This window comes from Salvelinus sp. IW2-2015, linkage group LG11 (assembly GCF_002910315.2).
Source record: "Salvelinus sp. IW2-2015 linkage group LG11, ASM291031v2, whole genome shotgun sequence".
Taxonomy (NCBI): Eukaryota; Metazoa; Chordata; class Actinopteri; order Salmoniformes; family Salmonidae; genus Salvelinus; species Salvelinus sp. IW2-2015.
The window spans coordinates 19,757,048-19,769,791 of NC_036851.1; the positions used below are offsets into that span (position 1 = coordinate 19,757,048).

Genomic DNA, 12,744 nt, shown 5'->3' on the forward strand with positions numbered 1-12,744 from the left:
ACACACACACACACACACACACCTGAGTAGGCCCAGTAGGACTCCTCAGCCGCTCTCCTGAGTCTGGTCCCAGGCACTCGGCCATCTTGGCTCCCTTGCGTGGCCCCAGGCTGCCCTCCTGTCAGCGCTGTGTGGAAGAGAGAAAAGACAAGGATGTCACCAACATGGCACTGCACTCGCTTACTGTTGTAGAACAAAAAAGCACTCATTAAGAAACAGAGTCTGACTGTGACTTGAACACAGTTGAATTACTCAACCGGCACCTCAAACAGTGCTTACAATGACTCACCAAAACATCCTACCACGAAAGCCACAATAACATTCTTAAACATAGGCGTGAATACAGATACATAGTGCAGCTCATTGGTAAAGAGAGGAGGGTCTCTGAACATTGAGGCAGAGAGCAGGGGACCAGCCTGAGATAGGATGTTGCCTCTTTGATTATGGCTGTGTGTGTGTGTGGATGATGGCTGTGTGTGTGTGTTTATGTATGTGTGTGCATGTGTGTGCTCCTTCCTTTGTCAGATCTGATCACGCCAGGCCCATTGTGACTGTGGCTTTGGGATGTGAGCTGCTGGCTGCTCAGGGTTTTGGTTAAGAGTCACCCATGCGCCCCCCCCCCCCACCCCCAACCCCACCTTGCTGTGCCACAAATGGGCTTTGGCAGTACCTGGGGGTAACTGCCATTCTACATCTCATCTGACATAAAATGGCCACCTGCAGCTATAAGGACAGAGAGAGAGAGATCGTCACAGGTAAGAGAACACAGTGTAGGTTACTTCCTTACTCACTGCATCACCATGGACACTGGGCCACCACAGATGACAATCAAAGCATAATGGAATTTTAAAGGCTTCTCGCTGGGTATTGTGGGAACATAAGGGCTTGATATAAACAATGGGTGACTCTTTGCTTTTTCTCTTCTTTAATTCTTGGGGATGTAACCTTGAGCATGACTGTTAATGTCAATGACAGTCTATGGCTTTTCTATGAATTACATTGTCTATTCCCAATACTCAATACCCCATCTCCTCCCCCATCTTCTCACTATTCTTCTTCCTGTCTCTCTTTCTGTCATTCAATGTCCCTCTCTCCCTTTGTCTCTGAACCTTCACTCGCTTTCTCTAACACACATACCGTGTTAGCTCATTTCCTTCCTTCCCACGGCTGCACCGCTTCGGACGCCGGTGAGTCATTTAGCAGCAAGCCACTGTCTACACCGGTGTCCATTAAAGCAGTCAGTCAGTTCACAGTGCCAAAGTCCAGCACAGAGGCCCAGGGCTGCAGTGAAACTATCCTCCACCACTGTAGCAAAATTATATTAATGTCAGTGCCAATGACAACATGGGGAGGGGAGAGGAAACTAGGGATGAGAGGAGAAGAGGCGACGATGGGGGAAAAGTATAGAGAGAGACAGATGGCAGCGTTGGGGTTGAAGGAGAGGAGAAAAATAGATGGAGAAAGAGGGACAGAAGAGGACAGAGCTATGTAGTGTCCGGTCATTGTGGGGCGGGACTATTTTTACAGCCCAGCCCGCTCTCCTAACGACAGTATCCGGGTCACTATGATGGGCAGCCTGCTGCCTGGCAACTGTTCAGCAGGAGGAGAGGAGGGGAGGAAGAGGGGAAGCAGGGATAAAAGAACAGAGTCCTTCTTTGTGTTTCCAGAGGAAGAGAAAGGAGGGAAGACAGAGGAGGGAATAGCCTTCGACTTCTAGTGCCAGTTTAAAAACAGTCACAAGGGCTCACAAGGTTTAATAAAACACATGGAATACTGTATTTGCTTAAGGAGTAATACATTTAGCAAACTATGGGCAAAAGCACCTAAGGAGAACACTGCAATTACCATTCAACACATTCACCTCCTGCCCTCCTATCCACTGCTCTCTATCTCATCTACCACAAGTCACCACTTCCCTGCTCTCCTAGACCCTGTCAGAGACGATCAACATCAACACAGCCAGCAATGCAGCAGACACACACAAACCACACACACCCACGTGCACTCGCGCGCACAGACACACACACCACCAGCAGTCATGCACTAGTGATGTGAAAAACCCTGTCTAAAAAAACAGCAACTTATTAAGATTCATTGCATAGGCCATATAGTGTTAACTTGAGAAAGTCCTTGTTTAACAGTGGAGGTAATGCTAGGGATGTCTCCAATGATCTAATCCGGCTGCCAGAGGTTCCATTCTGCTGTCCTGGCCTAAATGAATTTTGACCTAATAGACTTCTCCTTTCCTATTAGAGGAATGTGCTCTTATGAGAGAGAGATTGGGGGCTGACATTTTTGTCATCCTCTGCAGTAATGATAATGATAATGGGAGATTGAATCTAATAAGGCTCCGAGTGTAGAACTATAAAACCTCTGCACGGATCAGGCCTCAGCTTTAACAGAAAGCCCAATACAGTAGACAGTTCTGCAGTGTCCTGGAAATAGAGAATGAAGGTGCCATTGATGCTTTCACAAGAAGAATTTAGTTGTGATAGGCTCTTTTTGGCAAGACCAATCGCACCCGCAATGTCAACCTCCAGATTCAATAGGATAGAGAACTCATATAGAGCTACAGTTGAAGTCGGAAGTTTACATTAACCTCAGCCAAATACATTTAAACTCAGTTMAACTATTCCTGACATTTAATTCTAGTAAAAATTCCCTGTCTTAGGTCAGTTAGGATCACCACTTCATTTTAAGAATGTGAAATGTCTGAATAATAGTAGAGAGAATTATTTATTTCAGCTTTTATTTCTTTCATCACATTCCCAGTGGGTCAGAAGTTTACATACACTCAATTAGTATTTGGTAGCGTTGCCTTTAAATTGTTTAACTTGGGTCAAACATTTTGGGTAGCCTTCCACAAGCTTCCCACAATAAGTTGGGTGAATTTTGGCCCATTCCTCCTGACAGAGCTGGTGTAACCGAGTTAGGTTTGTAGGCCTCATTGCTCGCACACACTTTTTCAGTTCTGCCCACACATTTTCTATTGGATTGAGGTCATGGCTTTGTGATGGCCACTCCAATACCTTGACTTTGTTTCCTTAAGCCATTTTGCCACAACTTTGGAAGTATGCTTGGGGTCATTGTCCATTTGGTAGACCCACCTGTGACCAAGCTTTAACTTCCTGATTGATGTCTTGAGATGTTTGCTTCAATATATCCACATACTTTTCCTCCCTCATGATACCATCTATTTTGTGAAGTGCACCAGTCCCTCCTGCAGCAAAGCACACCCACAACATGATGCTGCCACCCCCGCGGCTTCACAGTTGGGATGGTGTTCTTTGGCTTGCAAGCCTCCCCCTTCTCCCCCAAACAAACAATGGTCATTATGGCCAAACAGTCTATTTTTGTTTCATCAGACCAGAGGACATGTCACCAAAAAGTACGATCTTTGTCCCCATGTGCAGTTGCAAACCGTAGTCTGGCTTTTTTATGGAGGTTTTGGAGCAGTGGCTTCTTCCTTGCTGAGCGGCCTTTCAGGTTATGTCAATATAGGACTCGTTTTACAGTGGATATAGATACTTTTGTACCTGTTTCCTCCAGCATCTTCACAAGGTCCTTTGCTGTTGTTCTGGGATTGATTTGCAATTTTCGCACCAAAGTACGTTCATCTCTAGGAGACAGAACGCATCTCCTTCCTGAGCGGTATGTTGGCTGCGTGGTCCCATGGTGTTTAACTTGCATACTATTATTTGTACAGATGAACGTGGTACCTTCAGGCGTTTGGAGGTCTACAATTTTTTTTCTGTCTTGGCTGATTTCTTTTGATTTTCCATGATGTCAAGCAAAGAGGCATTGAGTTTGAAGGTAGGCCTTGAAATACATCCACAGGTACACCTCCAATTGACTCAAATTATGTCAATTAGCCTATGAGAAGCTTCTGAAGCCATGACATCATTTTCTGGAATTTTACAAGCTGTTTAAAGGCACAGTCAACTTAGTGTATGTAAACTTTTGACCCACTGGAATTGTGATAGAGTGAAAACAATTTTGTCATTTGTGTACAATTGTGTAAACAATTGTTGGAAAAATTACTTGTGTCATGCACAAAGTAGATGTCCTAACCGACTTATCAAAACTATCGTTTGTTAACAAGAAATTTGTGGAGTGGTTGCAAAACGAGTTTTAATGACTCCAACCTAAGTGTATATTAACATCCTACTTCAACTGTATATTTGAAAGGGGTGATCAGCAAGGACAGAATGTAAACACACCGACACAAACACACCATGCAAAATCTGCATAGCAAATACAATAGACGTGCGTGCCAACCACAACTTTGTACGTACTGCCAGTAATGCTGAAAAAGCCTGAAACTTTGGCTGACCCTGTCTTTGTTTCCACACAGAAAGAGTCACACAAAAGTTCCTATTGAGAAGAGATATGGAGAACACTGGTTCCTGCCATCCATCCATCCATCACGGCGGGCCAGCTATTGAAGCTATTGCTGCCTGTTTGCTCTCACTTAATTAAAATGCAGAGCCGAATCCTGTGTTCATGTACTTAACCTTGGCTTTTTTATACACTTTTTTATCCTCAGTGGTTCGAGGAGGTAGCATGGGGTGTCCAGAAACACACACACACACACACGGTCAAACACACACACAAAAACACAGCACGGTGTGAGCCAGCCAGGGCAGTCCTCTCCCCCGTGGTACATTTCATTAGCATTCTTTACATCTCTCTCCAATACCTCTTTACTGCTGAAGGACAGCCGCGGCAGGAAAACACACACAAACACACACATACACACACTAAAACCTACTAACATGAATACAAAACACACCCTCTCTTATTCTCTCACGAACACACACACACACATACTGGCAGTCCAAAACACTTGCACCGTGGTGATCAGAGAGTAACAGCTGTCACGTTAAATAAACCTTGCAAGGCTGTAATAGTAATAGTTCTCCACGCACTCTCTGGTGGGTGACCAGATCCCCAGGCAGAGGGACAGGCACAGGGTCTGGGGTAGGGATTAAGATGGTATGGGGCTGGGGCTGTGGATGGGGGGTGCGAGGAATAGGGGCTGGTAGTTTGCTCTTGGCATTTGGCTATAGGATAGGGGCTGTAGTTGGGCCTAGGGTATGGAGTTGAGACTGGGTAGAGAGAGAAGCAGAGATGAGAGGGAATCAGTCCCCGGAGACAACCCAGCATGGGGTGAGTCCACCACAGTCTCAGCCAAAGGCAGTGAGAGCAGTACACAGATGAGCGAGAGAGAGGGGTGAGAAAGAGAGGGATAAAGAGAGAAAGAGAGAGAGAAGGGTAGAGAGAGCGATTAGAGAAAGAGAGAGAGATAGCGAAAGAGAGAGCAAGAGAGAAAGAGAGATAGAGAGAATGATAGAGAAAGAGAAGCAAGAAAGAGAGAGGCGAGAGAGACAGAAAGAGAGGGAGAGAGAGAGAGATAAAGACAGAGAGATAGAGAAAGAGAGATAAAGAGAGAGAGAGAAGGGTAGAGAGAGAGAGAGAGAGAGAGAGCTGTAAAGCCAAAGAGCCAGTGCATCGTCCATGAAGCAGAAACACTGGAAGGCAACACGAGAGAGTGTCGGAGGGACATTACTCAAATGGGTCTTTAGTGTCGTGGAAAATCCACTTGAAGACGCGCGGCAGCTCCAAGCGCCCGTCTCCCTCCTCTCCTCCCTGCATTGATCTGCTATAGACAGGAGACAGCGAGCACGATGGATGGTCGCTCCATTTACAATGATGCTAATTAATAAACGGTCTGCCGAGGACATGGTCGCTGAGCCAAACACAAAGCCAACACTGACACCTCCACTGTGAAGGCAGACAGTCCTGCTACTGTTAACACAACCTTTTGTCCTCTGCAATTATAAACACAGGGGCTGCCATGCGTTCCTTTATACCCCTATCACAAAACAAGGCACATTCTGCCACTGTGAACGAAATAGCCCATTCATGTTTCAGTAGGCACTGCCATCTGTCTATATCCAGATACTGTACACATTGAAACCACGACACAGGAGTAAGTCCCTTATAGATATTTCCTTAGTTCTTTGTTCATACTAGGGTTGCAAAGTTACCAGAATCTTCAGTAATTTTGGTTATTAACAGAAAATGTATGGCTATTTATCGGAACTTTGGTCATTTATACTTGAATAACTTAAAATAATTAATATAGTGTCCATATTGTCCATGAGTTTCTAGAAGATAGATCATATGGTTTAAAAGAAAATAGCCTAATTAATGAAAAAGCTAATCAACAATGGCATTATTTCAATTACCTCTGCAACTCATCCAACTTTTGACTTTTTCACAACTACCACTATTTTGATGCCAAAACATTGACAACAAATACAGTGTCCATATTGTCCATGAGTTTCTATGAGTTTCAAAATTCTTCAAGCTCTGTCAAATTGGTTGTTGATCAATGCTAGACAACCATTTTCAGGTTTTGCCTTTGATTTTTAAGTCAAAATGGTAACTCGGCCATTCAGAAACATTCACTGTCTTCTTGGTAATCAACTCAAGTGTAGATTTGGCCTTGTGTTTTAGGTTATTGTCCTGCTGAAAGGTGAATTTATCTCGCAGTGTCTAGTGGAAAGCAGACTCAAGCAGGTTATCCTGTAGTATTTTGCCTGTGCTTATTTWWAAAAAAAAAAAATTATTTAACCTTTATTTTACTTTTTATCCTGAAAAACTTTAGTGCCTCATGCAAACAGGATGCATGTTTTGGAATATTTTTTATTCTGTACAGGCGTCCTTCTTTTCACTCTGTTATTTGGGTTAGTATTGTGAAATAACTACAATGTTGTTGAATCATCCTCAGTTTTTTCCTATCACAACCATTAAACTCTGTAACTGTTTTAAAGTCACCATTGGCCTCATGGTGAAATCCCTGAGTGGTTTCCATCCTCTTCGGCAACTGAGTTATGAAGGATGCCTCTATCTCTGTAGTGACTGGATGTATTGATATACCATTCAAAGTGTAATTAATAACTTCATCATGCTCAAAGGAATATTCAATGTATTCAATGACCTTACACATAATTGCATGTGTGGGGTACAGAGATGAGGTATTCATTCAAAAATCATGTTAAACACTGTTATTGCACACAGAGTGAGTCCATGCAACTTATTATGTGAATTGTTAAGACAATTTTTACTCCTGAACTTAATTAGTCCTGCCATAACAAAAATAATACGTATTGACCCAATAAATTCATTTTTTCATTTTTTATACATTAAAACAACACCATTTACCTGTTACATTATGAAGTATTGTGTGTAGGCCAGTGACAAAAAAATCTCAATTTAATAAAAAATAAAGGATATGTCATGCTTGCTGAAACCCTCATAATAACCTCTAAAAGTCTAAGCCGCTGAGGGGGGGGGGGGGTAAAATATTTTTGAATGGCCTTTACTGCTATAGCCAATAGAAAAGCATTGAATAACACATTCATAAATGGTAAAAAAGGTAGTAAAAAAGAAATCATAAGAAATTAGATTTTGAATTGTCTGTCCCATATCGAGGAGATACTGTATATGAATGCTCAGGGAATACTTTATTTTATTTTTTTGGACACTTATTTTACCACTTATTTTTGTTGGCACTAAACTACCTCCATACTTCCATTCGTCTGTATGGGTTACCTTCAGACCAGTCCTGTATTAATTTGTATGAGTTACCTTCACCATCGTGTTTGTGAGAGTCTCATCTTTCCATAGAGTGGTCATAACTAGTTTTCGTTAGAAGAACGATTTTCGGGACGTCTCATGGTCTGACAAACACCACTGTAGCTCGGCCACCTTCCACTACAGATGTGGCGGATGTGGTGGATCGAGACGCAGCCCATGCAAAAACAGATATCTCTATCTTAAACTGTCGGATTTTTGTATTATGTTACTTTGATTGACGCACAGATGCATCAATAGACTCTTAAAGACACCAATGGTATTCAATAAAACCACCAATTGATGGTTTGTATTTAGGATCATGTTTTAAGCTTTGCCATTACATGTTTTATTTTAAAATCATCTTATTTAAAGGTGCACTATGCAGATATGCAGAAATTGCGCTGCCATTTCCTGGTTGCTATGGGACAAAACAAGCAAGTATAGTGTACAGAATCATTGTACCATCTATACCGAAGTTAAATATATTTTCCATAACCAAAAGTATGGTATTTTCAGCTGTTTGAAGCTGGTGTACATAACTGAAAGTAAAAGATGCAAAAACTAAATTTAAGAAAAGGAAGCACAGAAATAGTGCACATAAAACAGATCTACCGCTTCTTAGACTTGTTTTCAAAGATACAACAATTCTGGTAGTTTACTGGTAAACTTTGAAAGTTTCCAGTTTTATACCCTCCCTTTGCAACCGTAGTTCATACACTTCAACAGTCACTATAGGAGGAAGCACAAGAAGAGACACACTTTATAATAAATTAGATAAACGGTTGCATCCAAGTCATTCATGTTTAATGGGATTTTTGTGGAACCTACTTGTTTTATAAAAAAAAAAAAGCTAAATCTGTGTTTTTATTTAGGGTTATGGATATGTTTACGGTAAAGGTTAGAGAAGTCCTTTATAACATGGCCCGACAGCAATGACCAAATCCACAGTACAGTGCTACCCCGTGAGGGAGGAGTCATCTCATAAGAATGCAGAGCAGGGGACTGTGGGTGATCTTTAGTAATGTTCCGGCTGATTGGTGGAGGATGGAGGGGTGATTTGTGGGCATCGTCTTCCCGTAAAAAATCTGCATTCATCTGTGGCATTCACGGAGGGCAGGAACTAAAGAGAAATTAGATGCAGTCGTTTCTTTTTTTTCTAAACGGAGGCTTGAAGGTCAGTACATATAAAACAATCCATAACAGATGCCACTTAGCAAAATCCAAGTGCAGACAACAGACATCTGCTACTGCACGTCTCTCTCGCTCTCTCTGCATTACAGTGAAAGGGGAAATGGTCTGCTCTCCTAATAACTCATGCAATTCTCATGTGACATTTCAATAATCATAAGGATGGATCTATGTCCTCTAGCGCTCAATGTTGTCTGAGCTCTTTTTCTAAGCTCCAGTGTGCTGCTACGGTATTGTCCTTTTTGATGTATGACCCTGTAGCGTGTAGTGTATGGTGTATGCTGCTGCTGTTTTGACTGGGTCTCCCTCAAAAAAGACGTTGTTAAGCTCAAAGGGGCCATCTGGGTAAATAAAGAATGAGTACACAAATAAAACGGGGCTGAGCAGGATAAAAGTGGCAGTATGGTAGTGTAGTGACAAATGACAGCTCTTAGACTTGTGAGTGGAGCCATTATAAAGAACACTGTTATGTTGTTCTGGGCTCCTTGGGCTCCTGTAGCTTAGTGGTCTGTCTTCATGACATTGAGGACAGTCAGGTTAAAGCTAGTACTGAATGTCAGACACAACAATCCCCGCCCCTCCATCTGTAATATAAGGTCAAAACAAAACCATGTGGATGGGGTGGGGCTTCTGACCTCATCTCATCCAATCAGAGATCTCTGCTGTATAGGGCACAGAGGTGTGAGGGTTTGTGTTGGTAGAGGAGTGTCATCTGGGAGCGGCAAAGTGTCAGAGAGAGCAGTGGGGAGCAAAGGATGTGATTAATCTGAGAGATGAGATGTCTCCTCGCTGGGTGGGTGAATCCACACCACGCCTGCATCATGATGAGCCAGCCCAGCCAAGCTCCAGGACACACTGTTAGCCCTAATGACATAAGCGGAGTAATGATGGCTGCCCTGTTAGGAGCATCCAGAGGGAGCAGCAGAGAGAGAGAGAGAGAGAGATATTCTCTAAAAGTAAGGCTTGGTAAAGTCAACCAACAACCTCTAAGCATGAGGAAACTAAGGCTTTACAGCACACAGGATACAATCACAGCAACACAAACACACCACATACAGTACTGCGACTTCCATGGCTAAGAAGCTCCCTGCAGATGAAAGCCTGACCGTGATTATCCCTCTCTAAGAGCCTCTCCAATGCAGTGGCTAGATATGACAGCTGAGAAGAGAGAATCTACAGTTCCAATGCAGAATGGAAACGTCAGTAAACAGACTACAGTTACAGTTACAGCATAGGACGGAAACTAAGTCAACACAGCCAACCCTCCTGACCAGAGCAAAGGCATTCAGAAAGGTCGAGGGGGGCGGGCTACTTGAGCAGGATGGACTGACCCCAGATCAGAGGCCCAGAGGTTAAGAGGCGTAAAGACAGAGGGACCTTGAAATAGCACAGCACTTCCTGCTTCCTGCTCTCATTTAGTTACAAAAGCTGGGCATGAGCCACGGAGCTAGCTGGCGCACTCCCGCCAAGGTCAATGCACTGGGCCTCTCTGCAGTCAGGAAAACACAAACTCACAGGCACGGAGACACATGCACACGTACGCACACACACAAATGCACACAAACACGCACATTATTCATACACACATATTCATATAGAGAGAGAGAGAGAGGGAGAGGGTTGAAGGAAGAAATGAAACACAGAGCACTACCACACTACAGGCAGTCATTGACATGTACACATTACCCTGTCATTGCATCATGGCATGGTGAATGTATTAGCACCTATTGCATCAAGCCTCTTTGCAGTAGCTTCGTTTCAACAATTAGGACTCATTGTATTGAGTGTCGGGGATGAATACGGAATCAGTGAATGACGCCAGCTCACATGCTGCACTGTTACAAGGGCAGCTCCTCTTCAGATTGAATGAGACTGAGCATAATAATAAAAAATATGATTTAGAACAGCCATCACACTCAATATTCTTCAAGTACGCTGTAGTGCTGAGCGATTAAATCATTTTAAAAACAACTAATTGACCACATTGGTTCAATTATTTATATTCCATTCCGTTTGTTTCTTTTCTGTGAGTTCGATGTTTCTGTAGAGATAAATAAGATCAAGCCTGAAATGGGTGATGTAGTAGTTGCATTTTCCCACAAGCCAATATTCTACAAAGTTAGCCCAGAAAATGTGGTAATTAACTGCATGGACCATAATCCATTGTGCGCCCGCTTACACTTGTCCGGTCTGTGCGGAGCAGACACAGAGAGAGAGAACGCTCGATCCAGAAGGATAGAAAGCAGTTGCTTCGCGAGCCTGAAAATACATGATCTAAGTGATTGATAGTTGGTTCTTAGCAGTCATAAAAGTATGCCTTATTTACTTGGAAGAACTACTAAAATTGTGATTTTGTCAGGCAGCAGCTCTTTAGAGAAAATGAGGACTTGGAATTAAATAACAAAGTAATCAAATAAAACAAATATTTTAGTAAAGTAAATTCATGTAAAATAAATTATGATTAATAAGTGATAATGGAGAGTTACTACCATCATGGGACTTTAATTCACTGTTTTACTCTGTGTTATTACAGTATTCAACCCACATAATGCAAAGTGCATTCAATATCAAAATAAATATATATAATTTTTTTTGAAAACCGTGATTATATTTTTAATAATGAAACTGATCTACTTAAAGCACTAAACGCTCATAACTAGTTCACTGGCACTTTCATAAAGAAGTCATAGTCAATATATGGTAACGACATGGAGAGAGTTACAGTATACAGTGGACAAAATGAAATGCTTACTTGAGTCAGCGTCTGACTGAGATTATAGGTCTCTTGCAAATACCATCTGATTAGTAATTCAGAATCAATAGCCCAGGCCTTCGCTGCTCCTGCAAGCCAGACACTTAACCTTAGGGGTCAAGACCAGGTCAATGCAGCTCCAATACTGATATGGGCTCAGGGTCTTTATGTTCAACCCATACACTGTTGTAAAACAAGTCAATGAATCATCTGCTCTTTCTATGACACACAGTGATTCTTCCTGTATTTCACAATTTCCTGACCTACGACCTCTCACAGAGTGCTTTGCATGCTGAGGTGTTCCAGCATGTGAATTCATCAGTGTTTTACAGCAGTCGTTTCCAACTCCTTTTGAATCCATATGGGCACCTGTGACCTGTGTACTGATCCCACCCAAGGCTAGTGTAATTACAATATGCTTCTTTGTGTGATTGTATTGGTCTCTGTCTCTTTATCACTCTCTCTCAGAGGTTCTTCTCCCTGGGTTCTTGTTCTCAGTTTGTCCGAACAAATATGGCCTCCGTCACGGTCATGGTGACCGTTGAAATGGAGATATGAAAGATGAATGTATTTCTCCTGTCAAGATTAAGACAGCTGAATGAGTAAAGCTATATGCCCAGTGCCAGATGCAAGTGTTTTTTTTGTGTGTGTGTGGGGGGGGGGGGGTGTATTAAATTACATCGATAAACATAGAGCCAATAAACATAGTTTTGTCAGGAGCAGAAGTTGCAGAGTGTAATGCTGCAGTATGGGATGCGGATGAGTGCCGGATACAGTGTACAGTAATTCAATTAACGCCCAGGCGAGGTGCTTTCACCCTCCTAGGGCTCAACGCGGCCCCAAATACAGAGTCCCCTAGCCCACCCCCTTGGAACCCATCACCCATCCCCCCTGCCCTCTGCTAATGACAAACCCACTGCTTCATGTCTGGACAACCATCTGGTGGCGCTGAAGCTTTTAAACCAAATCAAATACTGTTGCCAAAGAGACCTGGGTGGGAGATATCCTACAGAGAGCTGCAAGCCTGTGTGTGTATGTGTGTTTCAAGATATTTATCAGAGATATTTCATTTTGGTTAGTGTGATGAATTGTGGCTTGCATAGGGCACTCCTCAAATGCATACACGTCACACACACACACACACACACACACACACACAC

The 12,744-nt window shown here is 42.8% G+C and overlaps 1 protein-coding gene across 1 annotated transcript in view; it reads right to left on the minus strand.

The window, feature by feature from the left end:
- Positions 1-12,744, minus strand: part of ptprga (protein tyrosine phosphatase receptor type Ga) — a 324,968-nt gene that overhangs the window by 245,052 nt on the left and 67,172 nt on the right. Inside the window, exon 2 of the mRNA XM_070445823.1 lies at positions 23-127. Within this exon, the coding sequence (XP_070301924.1) occupies positions 23-127 (105 nt within the window). The remainder of the gene's footprint in view (positions 1-22; positions 128-12,744) is intronic.